The sequence below is a fragment of the Colius striatus genome, chromosome 2 (assembly GCF_028858725.1).
Source record: "Colius striatus isolate bColStr4 chromosome 2, bColStr4.1.hap1, whole genome shotgun sequence".
NCBI lineage: Eukaryota > Metazoa > Chordata > Aves > Coliiformes > Coliidae > Colius > Colius striatus.
Genome location: NC_084760.1, coordinates 120,848,671 through 120,873,477, shown reverse-complemented (window position 1 = coordinate 120,873,477; position 24,807 = coordinate 120,848,671). Strand labels below are relative to the sequence as shown.

General features: G+C 47.9%; 1 protein-coding gene across 3 annotated transcripts in view; it reads left to right on the top strand.

Annotated features, from left to right (window-relative positions):
- SPTBN1 (spectrin beta, non-erythrocytic 1) overlaps positions 1 to 24,807 on the top strand; it is a 128,408-nt gene that overhangs the window by 42,851 nt on the left and 60,750 nt on the right. Inside the window, exon 1 of one of the 3 annotated variants that reach the window (XM_061989340.1) lies at positions 11,783 to 12,302. The exons of the other annotated variants lie outside the window; for them this stretch is intronic. Within the exon in view, the coding sequence (XP_061845324.1) occupies positions 12,194 to 12,302 (109 nt within the window). The 5' untranslated portion in view covers positions 11,783 to 12,193. Of the gene's footprint in view, positions 1 to 11,782; positions 12,303 to 24,807 lie in introns of those variants that run through there. 3 annotated transcript variants of the gene reach the window in all.

Genomic DNA, 24,807 nt, shown 5'->3' with positions numbered 1-24,807 from the left:
TCATTCTCAAACCCTCAAGTGTTGGATTCCATCTGCCAAGGACCATTAGCTAACGAGATTTGCCGTGCAGCACCTCGGTACACGGAGCTCTGACGAAAGGCTTCCTGTTCAGCCCAGTTTTCCACACTCAGTGTGGGCCTGTGACATGCAGATGTACCACACTGCTGTCTTCAGGTAGCATGAGAGCTGTCACCTCCAAAACTTTCCATTTCTTCAGTTAGCTAATTGAGTATTAAAAAATGCTTGTCTAAAGTGACTCGTTTTTTCTGCTCATTTGTGTTTTGGCCTTTTGTCCCGTGGGCTCACCCGAGTGACCAGAACGTCTGGAACTCAGCTGGCTGCCACATGAATTAAAAATAGCTTGGAAGTTGATGAAATAGGAGGCATCCCTCCTTAGCATGGGGCAGCTGAAGCTCCAGCTGAGTGGCTGTGCGTAGGTCAGGACACTTGCTGGTGTTGGCACGTTGCGGTGTTCGTGAGTGTTGCAAGGGAATACAGGTAAGGAGACTGCATTCCTCGTGCAGCTTTCCTTAGCTGTCTCTTTTGCACAAAGAGAAACCAGGCTTGTCATTCACACCAGTAACTCACATGCTCCCAGAAGCAAAACAGGGAAAGGAATTGAAATTGTGACTCAAGTGAAAAGTCCTTATTTCTGAGCATAGTGGAATACTCGTTTCTCAAGGATTACAAAGACAAAACCTGCAATGGGAAAGTTCCAGGTGCCCCGTGTGTGGCTAGTTGGCCCTTCTGGCCCTAATATTTGAGCCATTCACCTCAGTGCAAACCCCACCACCAAGAAAGATCCTGCTTGTAATGCTCTCCAGTTATCTCTCATCCCTGCTGTCCAGCACATCTCTCATGGCTGGCCAGTCTCCTGTTTCACTTTGAGTGTCCACTAAAAACCTGCACAGTCAGAATGCAGCTTCAGCTCTTAAATCAATAAAAAAATGACAAAATACAATGATTTAGAGCTGAAGCTAATAAAGCTTTGGTGTATTCTTGGCTTTGAAAGCAGCATCCTGAGAGTAACCTCTTGCAGTGCATTTCATGACTATCCAGTACCTGAGAGCTGCTGGGGGCTTGAAAAGCAGTGTGCTAATTCCAATGACAGCAAGTGGTTAAGGAAAGAGAACTCAGCAGGATATTGATGCTTGTAAATCAAGTTTGAAGGGCATGTGAAGGATTCACTTGGCACTGAACAGAAATAAAAACCTTACAGCAGTGACACTGCAGATGCATCTTCTTGGCACTGGCGTGGCAGTGCTGGTTATTAGTCCTTGGTGTTGTTTAGTAGCCAGAGGCTTAATGCAGACTTACTGAAGTGAGCATGAAAGGGCTTATTTTGAAGAATCTTATTTTGCTCAGATAAAAACTGATGGAATTATTTCAAGAAAAGCTTTTCCAAATGCTGACCTCACCCACTGCTTCCCTTTGCAAGTCTGACTTCTGCAACAATTTCTCAGCTGCAGTGTCTTAGCTGCACGACCTTACTAGAATCTGTAGGAGGCTGGTGTTAAAAACAGGAGGGTGATTTTGCATGTTCTGTGTCACACGGGCATCAAAGGAGAGAGCTCAGCAGCAGAGAAGCTGCTGTACTTACTCGTGTCACCTGCACTGCAGGCTGTGACTGCTGATAAACACTGTGCTCTTCCCATAACACACACAAAGGCTTAGCCCATCTGCCACTGCTGATTTATGTGCCACCTTGTAAAGATGCTGGTGGAAAACTTTCTCAAGCAAAGAACAGAAGCCAGACAATAAATACTGGTTTGTTCTTGGTGTTTTTATGTGTGAAGATCATCAGTAGACTGAGCCAGAGGGAAGGGTCACTGTATGTGTCTGGTGCATAACATAACTTACAAGTAAACGTGAACAGCTTGGATTCAGTGATGTCCCATCATAAAGGTAATTTGGTACAGAGGTTGTTTGTACCTCACTGTGTTAGTGACATGATTTGTGGTATCACTTAGGCATAGCTTGGGGGTTTGCTTTCTCTAGAATCAGTGTGTGAGCCACGTGGAGGTGTAAGTCAACTTCTTTGTAGTCTGATTAGATCCCAGATCAGTGGTCCAGTGGAGCTTCCTGAGTATAGAGCCACACCTCAGAGAGGAAAAAAAGGTACCTCTGGAGGTAACTCGGGAGTTTTCTGGAGTGGTGCATGCTTGTCTGCTTCATGGACAGCATTCATGATTACTCAGTAACAGAGTGATGCACAGCAGTAATTGTGTCCTGGTGAGTGGCTGTGATCTGGCACACACTGCTCAGGCAGGACAAGCAGGGCTGGAAAAATAGGCTTTTTAGTTCTTTAGGATGGGAGCAGCTGCTGGTAGCCCCATCCTGGAAATTCTGACTGCTGCAGCCATTTTATATCTCTGATCAAATTCTTCCAAGACTGAGCAATATTGAGTTGGACACGTACACAGGAGAGCCCAGTGTCTTGCCAGCAGATGAGCCTGAATTGTATTGATGGATCCATAGATCTTTGACTTTCTGTGCATTAAGCTCCTGGACTGCAGTACAGGTACCAAATGTGCTCCTCATCATTTCTGGTGGAGAACTGCAGGCACGTGCCAGTCCTTATGCACAAAGGGCTGGCTCTGTGCTGGGACAGCAACTCAGGCATTTAGCAAAGTGAGGTACAGGAGAGCTCTGTAACTGTAGTTATGAGATAGAAAAAGCCATCTGCAGCTAAAGGGAGAAGATGGAAAACTGATGTAGGTGTGCTTGACTCTGTGTGCATGTGTATCTGCTTTTAGGGTATAGCCAAGGAAATATGTATGAGTATAGTCCTGAAAGGTAAATCTGCTTTATCATACCTGGGTATTAGACACGTTGGCGCTGTGCTGACTCTCAAGGCGTGAAACTTCCCCACTCACAGGGGTTTTTAGGTGAGAACTGTGCCTCCATTCCCTGACTGGCACAGCACAGCTCTCTCCTGTCTATTTTAGTTCTCATCATCCATTCATCACCATGGCACCAGGAATGAGTAAAAGCGTGGAGGGACGTGCTTTTGGCTGCCCCCAGCCACGGGATGAGTGAGATGCAGCGTTCTGCATCGGCTGAAGCAGGGAGAGGCAGGGCAGGAGGGGGAGTGAAACACTCTGTCTGCACCAAGGAAAGCAGAAATACTCACTGGGAGATACCCACCACACAGCTAGTTTTAGCTAATCCAGGCACAATAGCAGAGTTGGGGTAAGGTCGTGGTGAAGGGGATGATTTTAGGAGGGGAACTGCCAGCCAGGTGGTCAGCTGGTGTAAACTGGCATTCTCCCTTCAGCTTTGGTGAGGCCATGCTGTCTTACACCAGCTGGGAACCTGATCCATCATGGCCCATCATGGGAAACCTGCAGACTGAAACATCCATAATATTCTTTGCTTTTAGAGTCAATGTTTTAGGGTTATTTGCTACAGAGAGACCGTGGGACCCTCTTTTGAAGCAATGAGCTTGGGTTTAGATACTTTGCCGAGTCGTCTTAAGGGAAGGGATTTCTTCTGTATAGAAACCATGTGCCAGTAACAGCAGTATTTTATTTTTTGAAGCAATTTCAACGATTATCAGGGTTGAGCTTGGCTGGGGATGCATTTCAAAACCTAGTCATGAGCCTGTAATTGAAGTCTTTGCACAAGAAATGCGTGTGCAGAAGAGAATGTTCTCATCTCCTGTCTCTAGCATCTAACTAGCCATGTTGCTGCATTTATTTTATTTATTCAGCCAGATCTGCAATGTGCCTTGAATTTCTCCTGTATTTGTTGCTTGGATACTGTGTGGAAGCACTCCCTGAAGTATAAGTCATGTCTAGTAGAGCGTACTGCGGGGCGAAATTCAATACGGGGATTAAAAACTGTTTACTAATGTCTGTTAACCTTGGAGCTCTTCTAATGGGGGAAGATTAGTGATGAAATCATTCTCTGAGATCAGAGCTTTGATTCTTATCTTGAGGTAATATCCTGGAGAGTTATAAACCCAGATTGCCTCGAGACGAATTGCCTTGATGGGGAGGAGGCAAAAGGAACAGGAGCAGGGATGAGGACCAGACAAGTAGAGAGGAGGATGAAAACCCACTTCCAACTTCCCCTTCTTTACTTTCTGGCATTCTTCCTGACAGCTTTGCACTCTTGTTGTGAGCCATGAAAACCTTGCTGGGTTTTTTTTTGCCCATGACTTTGTATTTGTATGTCCTGTGATGATTTTTGTGGAGTTTTCCTTCCTGTCAATGTTACGAAAGCCTTTAAGGTGGACAGGTGTCAGATTGGGGCAGCATTTGGGCATGGAAGTGTATGATGTATTATTATAAGTACATATTGTGTGGAAATGAAACGTGGTTCACCCTGGAATAATAATTCCATGAGTTTCAGACACTTAGTACTTGTCAACTGATCACTGAGATGGGGGAGTTTTGTGGCTGAGATTTGATGAAAGACGACTTTGGGAAAGAAGAGGTGTCTGTCTTGTGCTGGCTTTAAGGCTTTCAGCTCGTGTTTCTGCATCTAGTAAGCCTCCAACATTGTTTTGTTCCAACATTTTCCTTCTTTTTCCTTGTGATCAGCACAAGCCTGTACTACCCCAGCTTTCCTGGGACTTTGTTGCTTAAGTCTAAGAGGATAGAAAGTTCTGCAGGGAGTCCAATTACTTCAGGGGTTTGTAGTTCAGGGGCTCAAGTCCCTCCAGTTATGGAAGTGGCACAACAGAGGGGTAATTCTTTATTCCCATCCCCTAAACTGAGCACATGTGCATGTGGCTGGTCACAACTGGGATGTATTTGCTGCCATTAATGTAGTGCATGTAGCTCTCAAGCATGGGAGATGGTAGAAAGAAGTGCTGTGGCTTATAGAGATCTGTGAAGATCAGTGTGTCCTGCTGCTTGTTTTCACCCGATTTCCACGTAGCTCAGGAGTAGCAGATTGGATTTTCATGCCTGAGAGATTATGGTGTAGCAACAGTGTCTTCTGTGGTCATGGTCAAACTGGAAAGCAAACAGGGCAAGAGGAAGAAACGAAACAGGAGGGTGGGAATCTCTCTCTTTCTGTCTCCTATGTCTAAGCATAGATGCAGTTCAAATAGAGGAGGAAAGGAGAGAGGGAGAGGCAGGGAACAGAATTCCAGCTTCTGAAAGAAAACATCAGAACCCATAAAACCAGAATTCTCTGGATGAAAGTCAAGCAGTGTTTTCGTGCCAAGATGTCACAGCAAGCGAGTAAGGTTGAGTGTGGACCTGTGCACCACCCTGCTTGGAAGAGGCTTTTTAAGGGTTATCCATCCAAGTCAGGAAGCAAACCAAGTGCATGTCGTGGGCCACAAACAAATCCTGTGCCTGGAGGTTTTCCAGGGGTGGGTTCCCTGCTTTGGTGAGTTCAGAGGGTGGGAAGCTGTACAGAGCAGAACCAATTAGGCCTGGAATACAAATGAACACAAACCCTGATTTCTTCCAAGCAGGGATGCCTGATGTAGCTCCTCTGCAGGCTGTGCTGGCAGGTGTTCACTGGTGCAGTCAGCAAGGACACGCCGTTGCAAAAGTCATGTCAACTTTCCTGTTAATCTGGGACTTGTGTAAACGGAAAGCTGAAACCAGGTGGAACTGACCCAGTTTCAGTAATAAGTTGATGTTCTGGCCTGATTTGTGAAATGATTCCCAAAGGTTTCACGCTGCTTCGGTCTCAGATGTCCCAACCCACAGGTGCATCTGCAGCCCAGAGCTGGTTTGTGCCCAGGACTCAGCACAGAGCCTGGACTTGGCAAAAGGAAAACGTGTGAACAGACTCTTCTGTAATAAAAATCTCTGTCTCTTGCCTTTTAATCTGCCCCTTTGATTGCACTGGCTCTTCCAAGCCCACGTGAGTCACAGAGAATCTGTCAGGAAGGGACTTGGAGGACCCCATGCCGTGATGTTTGCCACTGATACAAAATCCTCTTTAAACAGAAAACCCAAAATACTTCCTGAGATGGAAATGTTACCAAGGAGAAGATCTCTGGGTTGCCTTCTGTTTATTTCACCTTCTTCTGAGACAGTTGCTAAGTATTGCAGGAAATGGCAGGTTGGTAAGATGAAGGGTTCTGTTCCCACTAATACCTGCAGAAGGGGTAATTAAGTTGGCATGCTAATTTCTGCTCAGTGCGTGGGCTGCTCCAGCATCTCAGCCATAAACTGGAGGGGAAACAGCAAACTCCTCGGGAGTGAGATTCCGCAGATTGGCAAACGTGATAAAAATTGTTTCCTCTTACATTCTAGAACAATCCACAGCCAAAAAGAAACACCCCCAACATCTTTCCTTCCTCCACTGCATATGCTGGGAGAGGTTTTGGTATTGGTGTGATATCAGCAGAGAAATGGAGAAAGAGCACGAGTGTGAGAACTTTCCCCTCTTTCTGGAGGACAGTAAATGTTGGGTGATTTCTGTGGCATTCTAGATTAATAAATCATCCTTTTTATCTTGTAATTTGTTTTTTTCTAGTTAGTCACCAACTAGAGCATTTACAAGAGCAAATAAGAGTAAAGAGGAAAGACGAGGGTGATGATTAACCGGCCCCATCGTCGTGGTAGGCTCTGGCGAGCATCCTGCGTCCCGTTACACAGGGACTTGTCTTTCCTGCAGAGCACAACAGGACCAAGCTTGCACTTGTGTCACAGCTTTCTTGGGTTCTCACTTCTGTATGAAGTGTATTTTGAGGATGTTGTGCCCATCACACACTGTCTCGTCGCCTCGGCGGAGCTGGCCAGTATTGGTCGGCTTTATGAGTGGAAGAGGGTGTAGACTGATGGATGGACGAGGTTGTCAGGGAATTTCTAGCTATTCCCGTTCTAGTGTGAGTAGTCCTGACACTGCACACTTACCAGTTACTTTCAGAAGTGTGAACTGGATCCTTGGCCAGGACTTTCTTACGGGGGTTTTTTTTTGTCTGTGCTTTCTAAGCTTTTTCTTAAGGAGTTTCTTTTGCCTGAGTGATGTTGTTCAGTCTTAGAAACACTGATGGAGAGGGATTTGGATGGTAATTTTGCTAGACGTGTTATCTTTTTTTCTTGAGGAACATCAGGTTTCTCCTTTGTGGTAGGAGCCTGCTCACTTCAGCAGTTTTCAGAACCACTAAAGCCAGGTAAAGGGGTAAGCACCTGCCTCCAGATGTCACTTGTACATTCATAACGTTACTGTAATCACCCTCTTGTTGTCCTCCAGGCTTTGCAAAGCTCTAATCACATTCAGCTAAGTCACACTTTGTATTGCAGTTAAGTGGATAAGCGTTTGCTGTTTTATTTACACTTGACAAGTACACAAATAATGCAAACCACCATTACCAGCCAAACACCATGGGGCAGGGGCAGTTGAGAAAGTGCAGCCAAAAAGTGTTTCACATCTGAGGAAAGTGAGAACAAAATTCAGAAGGGGGCAAAACCCAATAACCCCTTCCCTCCCTGATGTACTAAATATCTGATTTAGCCCTTGTTTTCCTCCAGGGCTGTAAACAGTGATGCATTGCACCGTGGAAAAGTTCAAGCTGTGTTGATTTGATAGGTTGCACTCGGACCAGTGCTCCAAAGTTATCTTGTTTATGGCTTTAAACCATTAATTCCTCTCCATAACGTGTTACCTAATGACTGTTGTCAAAGGCCTAGTCAATTAAAGAGAAACAGGGAAAGGGAAAAGAAGAAAGAAAGAGAAACCAGGTATAGAAGAGGTCTTTGTGCATGTGATAGCCTTGTGATGGATTGGATGCATTGCTCCATAGCAATGGTGTAACCCTTGCAGTAACCAGGGCTCAGGTTTGCTGCTCTGGAGGCAACAGCAAACCGATGCAATGGGATTGCTGTGACTCAGATGAAAACAGGCACTGGCAGAGTGCCCATTTTTCAGAAACCTTGCTACATACCGTGTAGTGTTTCACAAACACAGGCACATCCCCATTTTGCTTTGCTCTTTCTGCTGAGCTCCCACCAAGCTGTGAAGTGGAGCCTTCGACGTGCAGGCGGGAGGCGCAGCAGAGCAGCAGTAATGCCCTGGCAGAGGAGGCAGTAGCACCTGGCGAGCAGGGCAGTCCCCAGGAGACGATACCAAAGTCTGTCACATCTGTTGCTTGGGGACCTGTTGTTCAGCCCAAATGCCAGCCTGGATGGCAGCTCAGATGAGGTCAGAATTTCACAGCGAGCTGAGTTCTCCACAAGGTGTTAGGGTCTTGTGTCTCTGGTTCTCAAACCGTGAGCAAAATAAGCTCAGTTCAAACACAGATTCTTCTCTTGCCCTTTAGCTTCCTTCCCTGCTTGCTGTGTAGCCTGCACTGCTACACACACGCAGCAATTCCTTCTCTTCCTAAGGTATCTTTTAGAGGTACTGGGCAGGCCAGAAACGGGGGAGAAAAGGGAGAGAGGGCACAGACCAAAAACCCTCAAACCTCAGCTTTTGTTCAGCATTTCTTGGGAACCTCAAGCTTGCTAGATTCAGTTGGCCCACGGGAGACAATCCAAGTGTAAATAGGTGTACATGGGGTGTCGAAGGCAGCCTGTGTTTTATATGGGTCAAAGCCAAACAATTATTGTTAGTTTTGCCTGTTTTTCTTTTGTAATATTTTACTGTTTTATTTTTTCTAATGATGGCCACGTGCACCAATGTGTTGCCTGCCAAAGGTGTTGGGAAAACTTTAAGCTGGGGAAAAGCTCCTGCCTCCTGATTTATGACCTTCATGTTGTTCAAAACGCTCCAGCTCTGCTGCCAGTCGCTTGGACTTTAGTTTTACCTTCTGAGCTTGCATAGCAACACCTGTTTGCTCAAGGTGGGACAGCAATGAGCTGATATGCCTGCAGGTAGGGCCTGGCTGCCTGCCTGCTCTCCAGGGGAAGGGTTTCATTGAATTATAACATAGGTCAGGCAGCGCAGGCAAAAGCTGCTGTTGGGATAAAGCTGGGGGGAAAGAAAATGGTGAGGGGAATGAGCCTGTACTTGTGTGCTGGGCAAAACGTGCTCCTAGAGCTGTGGGGCAGTTCACGTTTCTATATTAGAATCACAGCATGGTGGGGGTTGGAAGGGACCTTTAGAGCTCATCCAGTCCAACTCTCTGCCTAAAGCAGGACCCACCTAGATCAGGTCACACAGGAACGTGTCCAGGTGGGTTTGAAAACCTCCCAAGAAGGAGCCTGCACACCCTCCCTGGGCAGCCTGGGCCAGGGCTCCCTTATCCTTACAGTAAAGTAGGATTTAAGTGGAACTTTTTGTGTTCCAGCTTTTGTTTCTTAACTCCTCTCCTGTCACTTGAGACAGCAAACTGCTGCCCCATCCTCTTGATCAACACTTCTTAAATATATGTGATTATGAGAGTCCCCCCTCAGTCTCCTCTGCTCCAGACAGCCCCATGTCCCGTAGCCTTTCCTCCTATGAAAGATGTTCCAGTCCCCTGATGATCTTGGTGGCCCTGCACTGGCCTCTCTCCAGCACTTCCCTGTCCCTCTTGAGCTGAGGAGCCCAGAACTGGACACAGGACTCCAGATGAGGCCTCACCAGGGCAGAGTAGAAGGGCAGGAGAACCTCCCTTGACCTGCTGGCCTGTTATTAACGACTCAAGTTTGCTGAGCTCTGCTCCCATAAATTTCGGAGCCTTTGGTATTTGTGCTGCCCTTCCCTCCCCGCCCAGCCTGGACACACCGTGGGTCCCTGCGTGCTGGCGGGATGGCTGCGGGGACACACGTCCCTGGGGAAGGTGCAGCAGGAACAGGGGCTGGCTGGTGCAGCAGGAACAGGGGCTGGCTGGTGCAGCAGGAACAGGGGCTGGCTGGTGCAGCAGCATTGTTGTGTGGAGAGCAGCATCCTGCCGTGCGGGGGGAGCAGCGCAGGTGCTTCCTCAGGCCCCCTCAGCCTGCCCGTGGATGTGCTTTCAGGGCTCAGCCCTGCAGGACCTTGTTCCCCCATACAGCAGTGGTTTAGCTGTCCCTGCAGTTCTTCTCTGGCACTGTAAAATGTGATGAATAGTCCTTCTGGCCAAGTGTAGGGAGTGCTGAAAAGGTTGAAGGCCAGCTTTCACAAATGTTTTAGGCACTACCTGGGCTCTGCTGTACTAGCAAAAGCCTTGTGTAAATACAGCTCTATTGGTATAAAGGGGTTCACTGAAATATGCTACTAAAAGCCCTTCTGTATCGAATCTAAGCAGCAGCTCTGGACTGGGCCTACGTTGTTGTTTTAAGTAAAACAGTATAGTTAAAAGCCATAAATATTTTAAGTGTATTTACGAGCTCGGGAGTGATGTGCCAGGCACTTTCAACAGCCCATGTGTTTCTGCAGAGAAGCTTCAGCAGAGCAGCACTGACTTCCACCTCTTCTCCCTCAGTCCAGCCTGGCTGTGGCTGGACTTCTCCCACGTTTGTTCCCTGGTGTGTTGGTAAGGGCTGGTTGAATTTCCCCCTCGGGTCTAGCAGGAGCTAGGGCTGCAGCCAGTCCAGTGAGAGTGCACTGAGCTTCTCCCACAGCAATTGTCCTCGCATCAGTTACTACGGGGCTGAAAACTTGTGAAACAGCAGCATCAAAACAAAGGCAACATTTTGAAACGAGGGGACTGAGTGGGAGGAGAAGGGAACATGGGTTCCATAGGAATGGAATTTGGAAATGCAAGAAAAAAGGAGAAAACACTTGTGTGTATGTTATCAGCAGTTTTAAATGCTACACACTGAGAATGTCGATGTAAGTGACCTTTCCATTTCACTTAATGAATAAGTGGGAGGTAGGAACTTGTCTCCCTCGGGGAAAACCGGCATCCTCTGTCTGATACCAGCCGCAGGAGCTGCAGTACGCAGCCCAGCTGCTGTTGTGCACGCTTCTGTTACAGCAGAGTATTGAGGCTCCAGCTGAAGGCGAGGCATCCTTATTTTTCCTGTACAGCCCTCCCCCTCCCGTGCACAGCCCAGGCAACCACGCATACCCAGCACGCCGACAAACGGGCAAGGAGCCGCGAACACAGGACATGTCAAAATCCTCTATCTCAACAAGTAACCTTAAACCGAAGCGACAGGAATCGGCTCTTGAAAGAGCCTCTCCACAAAGCTTGCGCTTGTTGGCGGTGTGCTGGAGCGGACATCTCCCCGCGTCCCCTCCCGCGCCGGGCGCTTCTGCGCGCTCCAGGGACCGGCCTCGCGGGGAAAGAAAGGAAAGCGCCCTCCTTTTCAGGCGATAGTAATCTGAGACTTTTCCGTTACATGAGGCTCCGAACAAAAGCTTGTAATTCCACCAGCCCGGCTGGGGAAGGGAGCAGCGTCTGCGGCCAAAGGGAGCCGACCCCCGCGCCCCGCAGCGTCTGCGGCCAAGGGAGCCCACCCCCGCGCCCGGCGCGGCTCCCTCCGGCCGGTGGCACGGCACGGCACGGCACGGCCCGCTCAGCCCCGACCCGACCTGCTCAGCCCCGCCTGGCCCGGCCCGACCCGACCCGCTCAGCCCCGCCTGGCCCGGCCCCGCCGGCGTTTCCCATCGGCCAGTGGCACGGCACGGCACGGCCCGCTCAGCCCCGCCTGGCCCGACCCGACCCACTCAGCCCCGCCTGGCCCGGCCCCGCCGGCGTTTCCCATCGGCCGGTGGCACGGCACGGCACGGCACGATCCGCTCAGCCCCGCCTGGCCCGACCCGACCCACTCAGCCCCGCCTGGCCCGGCCCCGCCGGCGTTTCCCATCGGCCGGTGGCACGGCACGGCACGGCACGGCCCGCTCAGCCAGCCCCGCCTGGCCCCGGCGGCCTTGGCACGGCCCTGCAGTTTCCTCCGCGCCGCTCTATGGTAATCGGGTGACATCAGCCCGCGCCCGGGCGGCTGCCGGTTATATTACAAACCGGCGGCGAGGTCTGAGGTGTGTGTGTGTGTGCTCCCGGGAGCGCTGCCGTGTTGAGCCCCACGCTGCTGCCGACAGCTCTTGCTTGAGCGAGTTTCGCCCGGGCCAGGCAAGCCAGCGTTTGGAAGCGGATTCGAGCAATTGAGAGCTGCCTGGACTGGAGTGGGGAGGAGGAAAAAACCCAAGCAAAGCCCCCCCCCCATGGTGCTTTAAGTCTGGATCTGCCGCCGAGCCACACTGCTGGATTTTGCACCGAAGCTGTTATTTACTTAGGGCTCAGCGAGAGAGTTTTTCTCTAGGGACCGAAGCCAAACTACGGAGGAAGCTGGAGTTTACTCGGATGTTGGGCAGAGAAACCTGTGGTTGCTTTATGCTGCAGCTCATCGTCTCCCTGTGTTGCCTGTAAATGGAATTACAAAAGTCACCCAGTATGCCTGGGCCGTTGTCCCCGGGATACGCAGCTCAGGTGCAGTATAACTATAACCAGCTAGAAGGAAGATTCAAGCAGTTGCAAGGTAAGCCCGTGCTCGGGGGGGTATTTGTAGGTGTTGCTGTGATATGATCCCCGTAAACACGTTAGTCTGGGCTTGTTCTCCTTGCATCAAGGTGCTGGTGAGACAGGCCAAAAGTGCTGCTGTAGGAGAACGCTTTGGGTTCTTTTAGGAGGTACCGTGTGCCTTTTGTCTCTCTGAAGGTGTCCTCAGTCTTACACGGCCTTAAGATGTGTGTCCAGCATTACAGAGGGGGATGAAGCCAGACCAAGTCGCTTAGGACAGTAAGGGGGAGAGCGAGGAAGCAGTCTGTCTTTTATCTTTGGATAAGGTACACTTGTACCTCCTGGAAGTTACTCGTAGGACTCCGGCTGTGTTTGAGTCCTTCCTAACTCCCCTCCTGCCTCTTGGAAAGGCGAGTGGCTTAACTCCTTCAGATGAGGAGCAGTTACATAACTTCCAAAGGAACTGGCTGGCTGGTGTCACAGGAGCTCTCTCAGGAAGAGATAATGTACTCTCACATTCCCAGTTCTCTTCATGTTGCCTTACTGCTGCTCAACAGGGAGAACGTCCACTCGTGTCTTCCTATGGAATTCAGCCCTCGGTGCGAGAAAACGGGTTTCACTTGGGAATGGTCCCATGCTTTCTAAAGGGTCGGTCTCTGCCCCGTGCTGGGAACGCAGGTTACTGGCAGTGTGGTGGAGGAGGGTTGTGCCCAGCATCTCTCTGCCTCACACAGGGTAAAACAAGCTCTGTGTAAGGCATGTCCCGGGAATGAATGAACGACCTTCTGGCACTGCAGTTTCAAACTAAGAAAGCGTTCTTAAGCAAAGCCCAATCTCCTCCTCCTGTACCTCCATGTGACTCCCTCAGGAATCCCAGAGCAGCCCCGACTACGGCCAAGTTCAGCCTTTCTCTGCATGTTTCTTATTTTCCTCTGGTTTGTGCCACAAGCGTGTTCCTGTGGTTCCTGGTGCAAAGGGAGGAAGAGCCTGGTTAGTGCAAAGAATGTTCCTGGTTGTTGGCTTAGGGAGGGGAGAGAAAAAATCATTCATAGAACATTGTTTATCGTGGTGTAAGCTGGCTCACAGCAATGGCTGCCCACGGGGTATAGTGAGACACAATGACAGCATCTCCAACCCCAGCAGCATAGATGTTCCTCAGGCGAGGCATGGAAAATCCAGGCTCCCAACCTGCACTCGAGGGAATACTTAGAGGCTTTATCTTGGACATCTGTCAGATCTTAGGCTGCTAAAAAGAACGAGGTAAGCTTGTGGCACTGAAAAAACCCCCTCCTGGCTCCCTCCTCTTTCTTTGCTGGTTAAGTTAGCAGGCTAAAGAAGGCAGATTTTATCATTTTCAGGGTCACTGCTTCAGGAATCCATTATCTGTGTGTTTACATCACACTGAAAGAGGAGAGCAGAGCTGGGTGTTGAAAGCACAGAAAGTGAGTTTTCCCTTCAGTGGAATGCGCTGGGTTGGCTTGCAAAAACCCCAAAGCTTCCAAAGCTGCACTGCTCTCCTTGAACCTGCTGTGGTTTCCTCTAACAGGGCAGAGCAAATGCAGTACCTTCCCGTGCAGTTGCAAGGAGGGACTTTGCAACAGGCCATGCCGGGGCTGTTTTCTCACGTTGCAGGGAAGGTGGAGAGGCTGGAACAGCAGTGCAGGCGCTGCTCCGTGAGGGTGGAGCTTAGCTGCAGGAAGAGATTATGCACCAGAGACTCCATGAAATGCTCAAGAACCATCCAACATACTGTGTGCTCTAAAGGGAGTGGCTTCACTCTGCTGACACAGAAGGTGTCTTTGCTTGGATTACTGGCTCTTTGTTTGCAGAACACCTAAAAAAGCCATTAATGTGCAGCTGTAAAGTGTCCAGGTGATTCTCGCCCTCTCGCTGGAAGGCTTTGGTGTTCTGTGGCCCTGGGCATTGCTCCGTGCATCCAGGCTCAGACCTTCTTCAGGCTGCTAAAAAGTACCCTTGGAAGCTTTCCTGTCTTTATTTATGTGCTTTCCTCCTTTCTAAGTGCGTTTCAGTCCTTGTGCCTCTGGTAGCACAGCTCTCTAGAGCAGCACCCGCGTGGCACTGTGCAAGGTTCCAGTAGCTTCTGCTCCTTCCCAGGCTGAAGTTGCCCCTCATTTTCCACAACTCTGAGGGTTTTCATGTGAACCCACAGCGTTGCACTAGGTTATAGCAAGGTGCTGTTCAGATCTAGTGAAGATTGGAAGTTTTCCTCAAGAAATGACATATCTTTCCTTGACTAAGATAGCAATAGGGCGAGTGCTCAGGCTCTGCTGGAAGCAGAAGTGTGAATCAGCAGTGATTAGGGGACAACTCTCTCTGATCTCCTTGTTTGACACTGGCAGCTTCACAGGAGAAGAAAAGGGAAGCCAGCCTAATTCTGCCCCAAATGCTGGGGGTAAAGCCACTTCAGATCCCGAGTGATCACTGCAATCCTGTGTTCTGCCTCTTTTCTTTCACTTCTGCCTTGAAGTGATGGTTGTAAGGAAATTATTGTTAACTTGATGATGATTGTGGAGTGTTTAAAGCAGATTTGCCAGCCCTGTCCCACGGGGGTGGGAAGCCAGTGCAAGTTGTGAGACCACACCAAAGGGACCAGACTGGCTCCTTCTGCACCTGGGAAGGGTCATGTGGCAGGAGACCCCAGTTCCTCTCTGCCTTAATGGGCCAAGTAAAGCAGGATGTGGCAGAAGACACTGCTGCAAGTGAATTGAGGCTGTCTTTGTGTCAAAAGAAACCCTGAACTCCCGTGCATGGTAATTTGGAAGCTTATCGTCCTCAGTCCTGTGTTGGTGAGAATGTCAGCCCAGGTGTGGGGAGAAAAATGCTTTAGCAAGTTCTGTTGCCTTTATTAAGTTTCAGTAAGTTCTTATTATGGTTAGTTCACCCAGTCCTGGAATGATAAGTGAGTGATAGTATCAGTGCTTGCTATCATCTTAAACCTAGGTGTGGAGTTTTGGTTCTCATGGCCACTGACTTGTTCAGTGGAAAGGGATCGTGTTGCAGGGCTGGAGTAGCTCTCTGCAAGTAAAGACAGGACCCCAAAACTCATTTGTGGAAAATATGTTGCCCTGTAGCTCGTGCAGGGTATGTGAGTTGAGGAATTAAATGAAAAGCAAGCCAGCTGTGTTGCAATTACAAACCAAGGCTGTCAACTGCCATGTTTACACGGAGAGATGCCATGGATTGGCCTGGCAGGGCTGTGGGGCTTGGCAGGAAGAGGTTAAGGCAAGGCAGGAATTTGGAAGGAGATCCCTGGGGCTGTATCACCTTCCACAGCCAAGCCTGTGAGTGTCAGTGCCACTGGGAAGCAGCTCTCATCACTGCTCACCCTGTCCTTCCCACCTGGTTAACAGGACAGCGAGGTATTTCATCACAGAAGCATCATTTGTAAATGCATCCTGGCATTTAGTAGCTTGGTGGCTTTACCAGCTCCCTCAGCCTAATTGGAAAGTTGTGTCTCAGCTCTGAGGCTGTGCCCTGGGTGTGAAATTTCCAGTGGTCATTCCAAATGTGAAGTCCTGGGGGGTGAGGGTGAGCTAGATTTGTGCAGCTGGTAAATCCCCAGAGGGGAGGCAGCTGAAGCTCTGTGATGGACCCTGCTGTCTGACACACTGTGCTCTTGCTCAGATTGGAAACTGCTCCTTCTTAGCAGGAGCCTGATGTGTTCTGGTGACCAGGCTGCCTGGATGGAAATGTCTTTCTTTTTTAACTACCACTTTTGAGCCACATTGCAAGTAGTATGGTTTGAAAGACTTGGTGCCTAACGTAGTGGCCACTGTATTAAGCCTGTAGGAAAGGTGAGCTGTCTTTCCATCAGGGGTGTTTAAGCTTGATTTAGATAAATCCTAAACTCTGTGTCATGGGGGTGAAAGACTGATTGTGGCTACACAGCACTACCTGCAGCAGAAAACAAAATGCACAGTATCAAACCAGAGACACAGTGTTTCTGTTTGTAAGTGCTCAAGGGCAATTGACATCTCTGATTAAGGATCTGTATACATAGATTGGTTCCCATCAAGGCTGCAGCACGGCAGGAATGTTCTCCTGCTTGATTTTCTCTTCTGAACCAGGGCTTCCCCACAGCTTTCCCTGCAAGAGAATCTTGTCCCCAAATCCCTGTGCCTGAGGATAAACAGGGAGCTCTCACTGTGAGCTGCCAAGCCTGCAGGAGTTGCTGAAGTCCTGTCCTGCACTAGGGCAGTGAGATCTACACCCAGGATCCTCTGAAGTTCTGTGGGTGCCCTTGGAAAAGTCACCTTCAACAGCTGTCTTGTTGCAGGCTTTAGCTTTTAAAGGATTACAGTCTCTTTGAGCAGCAAGCTGCATACCTAGGGGCGGTCATTAGTGAACTGAAGGGCATCCTACTTTGTCTACCAAACCGGTCCCTGGCGTTTCTTGTCATGGTAATTTCTGTTAAAGGTGAAATTTGGGAAGGCTGAATTTCATTCCAGATGAACTGTGTCTGGTTTACATGGATTTTTTTCCCCCCTCCACTGTCTCAGATCCACTGAAGTTGCAGATATATTCTCATTCCTATGGCAGGTTTTGCTTGGTTTGTCTATTCCAAAGCCTGCACATGTCACAGCATACTTCAGTCTTCTCCTTTTGGTGAGCACATGAGCTCAAACTACGTGACTGGAAGTCCTGTCAGGTTTGCAAAGAGTATTTAAGTGATCTCAAACACAGTGTTTTGAAGGTGGCAGCTGGGATAGTTGGGCCCTTACTCTTTCCCATGTCAAGGTTCTCCCAAACAGATCTGAATCCTAAACTCAGTTTTAGGTCATTTCATCCATCTGAAACAAAGGTGGTAGCTGAATATTGATGTGAAAGTGATCTTGAAAGGACAATTTAGGGATTTAACTTGGAGGGAATGACTGGGTAAGCGTTGTACCTGACATGCCCACGTTTTCCACCAAAATGGGCATTTGTAGCACATCACTTGCATGTTGTCTCTTCATTTTATTACCCATTAGAAGGGTAATTTACATTTTTGCCTAGCTGATGTACAGCAAACCCATGAAAGAAGGTTTTTAAGCAAATGCTGGAATGGTTTTGTGTGTGAAGGATCAACTTCAAAACCACTCAGAAACTTCAAAGCAGCATTCAAACTTTTCAGTTCCATTCCGTCTCCATCTTGCTATTAAAAGAACTCTCCACAAAACTGAAGATGAGATTCAGAGGATAACTTAATAGAAGGTTCTTGTGGGAAATAAAGCCTAACGTGACATTGTGTTTTCCCTGTTTTAAAGGACTACTCAGGACACCACGACAACTCCTTTACTGCTAGATAAACTCTTACCACAGCTCATGATTAAATGAGGACTGAGAATTTGTTAGTCTAGGAGAAAGAAAGCAGGTTTTTATGATCCCATGGCTACTGAAGAGAACATTTTGTCCCAAATTCCTGCTTTCTCTCTCAAAAAGCTCTGAAATTTCTTTTGTGTCTTCAGAATTTCCAGAGATTTCCCTTTTCCAGTTACGGGCTTTGATGGTGGTGAGGATACAGAAGGCAAGTTAAAACGGCACGGGCTGAGGTATTTCTGCTAACATGGTCAGTGTTGATACAGTTGAAAAAGTCAATGTTTAAATTGGATTTGGCTCCTCACTGAAATAACTGTGCAAGCTGACAACTCTGAGCCGTTGCCTCAGGTCTTTCATAGTCTGTCCTCGTCGGTTTCTATTCAGGTTATGTTTGTAATACTTGTTTTTCAGCCATGTTAGTAAGGTGCTTGATTTAGAACCAAACAGAAACCTCTAGGCTCTGGAGGATGATTTTGTTTGAAAAAGGACGGTTCTGGTGCACTTTTTGTAGCTCTCAAATTGTGAAGGTAAACAAAGCTTGCAAGCAGGGTATTTTCACATGGGACAGTCAAGTATTTTGAGTACCCTGAGGGTAATTTGTTGCCAGAGTTAGGACAGCAAAATGATTGGTGTGACGTCCTTGAGTGGTGTAAGCTCTGGGAGTCTGGAAGTGCAGCCTTTTGTGCTCACACAGGAGCTGGCCCTTGTCTCAAGTCAGCTCAATGCCACAGACCAAGTGTTTTGTAGGCTTGTAACCAGGTAGGAGTACAGGTTCCTATTGCAAACGTTTTTGCTGTCCGAGAGCTCCACTCAAGTTGATTGTGGGTTTTGCCATTAACTTCTGTGGCAAGTGGGGCAATAAAGACTACACTGAGATGAAAGTGGTGATAAAAAGCCGGAAGAGTGGTAGGCTTTCGTTCCTGACTTCTTTCTCAAATCTCTTTTGTCATTTCCTCCTTTTTCTTCTTCGTTTCTCTCATCTTTCCATTTTGTGTTAGGTGCGTGCTTGGACTGGGAGAGTGGGTGAAATGCTACCTAAGCTGAGTTAGAAATGGCAAAGACAATCAAATGACAGATTTGCAGCATGAGTCACAAAGTCCCTGTTTCCTATTCCTTCTGCTCAGCTGCTGTGCTGTGACACCCCAGTGCAGCATGTGGGGGGTTGGCAGGTGCACCCCTTCTGCTCGGAGTCTGAACTTCATGTAAGAGTTCACTGAAAGAGTATTTGATTACTGACAGCTCTGAAGGTCTTTCTGTTCCAAAGTTGAATCGAGGAGTATTAAGTATCAGCTGTTAATCAGCAGGGTATGACAATGACATGTTTTCTCCCTGTGTGAAAATGAATTGTCTTCGTTGAATAGGCAGCTTTGGGGAAACCATGAAGACAAATATTGGGAGTTACTCTCCGTTAACTTTAAAAGCTGTGGTGGAAGAGATAGAATAAAACAAATAAGGTGCTTTAGAATCTGCTTTCCTCTTCCCAAAAGGAATGGAATCTGGGATTTCATTTGGCAGTTTATATCTGGGGCTGGCAGGTAATGGCCCTTTTCCCAGGGTCATCATCCAAGTGAAGCGACTGCAAGGATGGAAATTCTTGAGTATTAGGTAAGCAGCCGTCCTCGCAGCTCAAAGTAAAGGATCAGTCATGGACAGAGTGAGAAACTCACCCTGCATTCCAGCAGTTCTGAAATTCAGCACAAGAAGAATCAGGTGGTGCAGAGGCCAGCACGTGTGCTCCCCAGCCGAGGGGAGCAGCAGCGCTTTGGGCAGGAGAGCCTTCCTCTTCTCAGCTTTGGACACGTCATTTCATTCACACGCTGAACAGCACCCGAAGTCATTCCGGCCCTACCGTCCTCCACCATAGTCTGTGTGTAATTAAGGAGGGCACGTGAGCCTAAATTTGCTTGCTGCTCCTAAAAATGCAAATAGCTGGATCCTTGCGTTTCTTTCAGAGAGGAGAGATGATGGTGACCACTCATGCTTGTGACTTTTGATGTGGAGTCTGTGGTCGCCATGGCCGGGAGAGCCCACGCTAACACAAAAGACCTTGTCCGCGTGCTGCTGGAATGAGGGTATCCCGGCCTGAGAGCCTCCTTTGTTGAGACAGGGCTACTGTAGCCAAACTCATATTAACCAGCCTCGTAGCTGTGCTGAATGCCCCACTGTTTTGCTTAAAAAGAAGCTTAAAGAAAAAAGGCCCTTCAGTTTTGGAGGGGAGCAGTGCAGTTGAGCAGACACGCAGGCACAGCCCGGGGGCCGCGTCCCTGTGGCTTCTCAAGGGTCTTGTGAAAGATCTGGCATTACCAAGTGGCCTTTTCATGAGATAACTGGAAATGCTGGTAATTCCATGTTCACTCAAGTTTGGCTTGCTCATAAAAATAGGGGCTGGAACTCTTGAGAGCACAGGCCCAGTTACACAGACGTAACAAACTACACCGGACAGGGTCAGCTTTCTCTTTGACAGGTAGTAAGAATGCACAGTCCTGCACTGCTTGAGTTAAGCTGTGTTAAGGTCGAGGGGGGAGGCAGGAGGTCATAAATATCATCTCTCATTTGCAGGTTTTGAGTACTTTCTCTCTTAAATACCATCCCAAATGGCATCGCAGAGGGCTCGTGTTTGTTGTCCCTTTGCAGAGAATGCAAACGTCTCTGCCTTGGAGATGGTCAAAATGGCCAGGCATAGGTTGCTGAGCATTCTCCTGCTTTTGGGATCTGTTCCTCTAAGGTTGCTTGTCAGTTTTTGTTCTTTCAGAACTGAGTTTTCAGGTAGAAAGAGAGTTACACACCAAAGAGATAGTGGAGAAAGTGTGGTGGCAAGGTACAGGCGTTATCGTCGTGAGCACAGCACTCTAATCACAAGCAAAGGGCAGCCTTATGCCTGCAAAGATTAAACAAAGCAATGTGTTGTTACAAAGAGATTTTAAGAGTTTATCTGAACAAAAGAAATGCTGACTGCCCAGATTTTTCTTGGAAAAAAACCCCACTGTGGTTTAATAAAGATAACTCCATTTAACATAACGGCCTGGCAAACTCTGCAGGCAGCCAATACACAGAGCCCGCTTCCCAGGGCACCTGAAGCAAGGCAGCCCCAGCAGAGGCCATGAAACTGCACAAAACAGCGCTGAGGGACTCACTCTGGGGATTTTTTTTCTCCTGGAGAAAAGATTCAGCCACACTCCATCTCGAAGAAGGACTCCTCTTTGATTTTGGCTTCTCCTCACCGATGCCCTCGCTTGGGTTCAGCTTTCCCCTTCCAAAGCAGCCCCGGCAGCTCAGCTCTCAGTGCTTGTTTTGTACAGGTGCTGCTTCCAGCTTTTGAAAATATGATCAGATTGTCATTTGGTTCCAGGAAAAAAAAGAAAAGTAAGTGAAAACGTGGCTGTCTCATCTGTGCTGAACTGCCTGTGGCTCGCTTTGGGTAGTGATGAGTTCTGCGTCTAGTTTCGTAGCTTTCCACAGTTATTTCCAGGGAAACTAGCCACTTGCTCTGGTAGTGCAACAGGCCTTTTTTTGCAGGGTGTGTTCCTCTTTTCAGCATTTTCAGCTTGTCTGGCAATATAATGAGTCTGCTCTGAAATCAAGGATGTGGCTGTACTTTGATTGCCATTTAGCATGAGTAATAGCCATTATGGAATGGCAATTAAGTAAGGCTCTGAATAAATAGGGGAGGTGTCTAGAAACATCACATGTTGGTTGCATTCTGAACTTACGACCTTTCTGTGGTTCTCATGCACTGAGGATTTCGATGATTTGTGTTAACCCTACCTTTAAACACTCAGGATCTCGTGTTGCTTAAGTAACAGCAGTTCCTTGGGATGGCAGCGTGTCCCATCTCACCCCTGTGCCGGGGGCTGTGCCATGCCCTGCACGCTGGGGCTGGGGGTGCTGACAAAAGCCACAGGGTATGTGGTGGTTCTTTGTTGAAGCCCAATTGGATCGAGGCTCTAATCTTGAGCCCGAAGGAGAAGGAAAGGGTATGGGCAATTACTTTAGCTATGGCTGTGGGAACTGCTTTTGCTTTCTCAGAGGCAAGTTTGTACCCCATTCCCTCTCTGTGTGTTCACAGGCTCTGTTCGCCCTGTGGGGTGCAAGTTGCATCTCACCCTCATGGCCTCACCTGGTTACAGGAGGGTGTGTTTCGTTTCTAGCTCAAGGAAGTCAGTTTAGTAACCTGGCAGTGCCTGTAGACGATTCCCTGAGTGTTCCCTGGGTGCCATCCTGGCTGCTGTCACTTGGGCAGGTGTGCTGCTAGTCCATCAGCCTCTGATAACAGGTTGTGTGCTGGTTGCATCTGGACACGATTGTTGGTAGCTGTTGCCAGAGTCCTTTCAGAGGGAGCTCACAGAGAGAGACGTGGAAGTTACAGCACATTTTTTCCATAAATCCACTGCTGCTCACATATTATTAAATGCTTTTCTCCCTGTCTCTCCCCTCAAAAGAAATATGTTACTAATGATGCCTGTTGGGGTATATTAGAAAACCCCCACGATAGAAATCCTTATTTACTGAAGCGTTTGCTCCTAACAGGTGAGTTGTGCTGAGACTGGCCAGCATGTTGCTGTTAATGATGCCTTGGGCCCCTTGAAAGATGCTTATGTGTCCTCTGCACCTGGGGCCAACTGGGCTCCAGCCAGTTCCTCGTTGCCCTGGAGAGCAGACAACACTTAAGGACCTCCACTCTGTAAAACCTTTGGCTGTGCAGCATGTCCTGGCAGTAGCATCCTCTGCAAGGGTGGAGCAGAGCTCTGCACCAGCCTCGGGAGAGTTGCTGTGTCTAGGCTGGGTATGACAGGGCTGGGACCAGCACCTGCCAGCTCTAGCAGCACCAAATGAAACAACAGCTGAGAAGAGTCTCCCTGTCCCTGTTTTCCCCAAGTGATTGAAATAACTGGATGGACTGGGTATGGGACCATCCTTTACCTCTCCTGCAGCCTCCTTGAGCATGGCTGATCTCAACCAGTTCCTAGCAGAGTTTCCAAGTGTACATTTGTGAGCTACCCAGTGCCAGAACACCTTTTGTTTTCTCTGCTACCTGATTTGGCTGCTCTGGCCAAGTTTAAAAACCTTTTGCTGGCACCAGCTGCAGGTCCCTGTGGGCTTCCTATGCAGAAGTGTATTCATGGAGCTTTTTCTTAGCATAAATGTCTGGTGTGTTTGAGTTAGACTGAAATGTTCCCATAAGTTGAGAGACCTGAAGGTTAGTGAGCTGTCATGTCTCAGGCTTCAAGAGCACGGCTGTAAGTCACACACAGTCTGTGTAAGGTACCATAAATGCATTTTCATGCCTGTATATACGTGTGTATCTATGTGATTTGGCTGGGAAGGTGGGTAAGATGGGTGTAAACACACAAGTAGTCTTAGTTCAAACTAAGCAAAGAGTTCAAAGGCAAACATGCAATAGTTCTGTGCTTGGCCAATACCTGAATTTAATGACATTAGTATTATATTAACAGACAATTGAGAGCATTAATGAGACACTTAGCTTTCAGAAGTTGTTGTGCTTCTCATTTCCCTTGCTAATTGCAGTATTTCATAGGCTGTTTTATTCAAACAAGCATCAAACCTCCACACCTCAACATCAGTGTTTCCCAGTTTGAGGGAGGGGAAAGCCTAGAACACCCAGAGCCCACATGCAGCATGGTGATAAGGAGGCATCAGTGAGATGACTTCTATCAGGAGTGTTTGGATGCTGCTTCTATTCTTATATTGTGCTGAGTTGGTGATATTTGGCTCTTAATTTTCTCAGTGTGCTTAAAAGGAGAGCAAGTGAAGGTAAATTATTGGGAGCTCTCACGGCTGACTCCAGGAGAAGCCACACCTTGTGCAGCCAATGCCTTGCACAATCAGCACAGCTCAGAAGGCCACTTTTATGGCTAGCACAACAAGTGATGTTTCTGGGTGAAGATACACATTTCAGGTGTTCAAAGTATAGATTTACCCAGCTAATCCCTTCAAATTTGCATCGTGTTTTAAATCTCTGAGGGGTCTTTTGAGAGTTTCAAACAAAGGGTAACTCTGGGGTTTTTTGTTTGGAAGCTATGACATGGGCAGGAAATACTCTGCTGTATCTTGTTCTTTCTCCCCCCCCGACTCTCACATATCTCCAAAGTCTGAAATGATTTTGCTTAAACACACCACATTGTCACAAAATCAGTCAGTGACCTTTGGACTAGAATGAAACAGGCCAGCAGGAAAAATTTGAGGTGAGGAATTGGAATGTGTATACAACTTGTTTGTCCCTCAGAAGTCCCAAGAAAGCAGGTATGGCATGGAAATAAATATTACCTCCTGTCATGACCACATGGATTCCCTAAAAAAGAACTTTAATACACAGAGTGACTGATTGGAGTGTGTGTGTGTGTGTTACTTCATGCAAGCTTAACAGGGTGTAGGCATCAATTCTAGCAGTCTCAAAAGACGACTCCAGCACTTCAGCTGGGGCTCTGCATGATGAGTTTGCAGATTAGAGCCAGAGAAGATTAGGGATTTTTCCTCTAATGCTTCTTATTAGCAGTTTGTTTCAAATCTCATTAAAATCCATTCATTTTCAAAACTCCCTTCTTAGAAACGGCTGCGTCCTGTAAGTAGCAAGGTGCCTTCAGTTACACAAGTATGCAATGTGCAATGCTTGGATTGCTGTTACTGGTTCAGCTTTGCCCTTTGGGATTCAGCTTTGCTCTCAGGCTTGCTGAGCCACGGCCTGCCTTACCTGCAGTGTCGGTGCTTTGGTTTGGCAGCCCGTCGGGACGGCGCAGTGCGTCTGACTACAATTAACAGAGCTAAATTACGGCGTCGCCATGGAAACCGGCTGAACGAAACACTTAGTTCAGCAAGGCTATGAAATCAGCTATTATGAATCCCTGATCAACACAGGGGTTGTTTAAATACATGTTCTTCCAATTTAAAATATCTCTGCAATAATGGAAATTATAGTTGAACAGCAATTAATTATAATGATAATCTCTTCTAGCACCAGGAGTTAATATTTTGAAAGGACTGGGTGCATTCATCGTAGATTTATTTGTTTGCTGTTCATACTTCTCCATCATTACAGTGAAATTAGATTTAAACACGAAACCAGCAAAGGTTTGACACTCCTTTCATCCATTCTTCTTCCTGATTGCAGTGGGGTTTTAAAGAAGCATGGTCAAAACATACCACAGCTTTGACTTTTCTCTCCATGTGGTGTCTCAACTTGTGTCTCA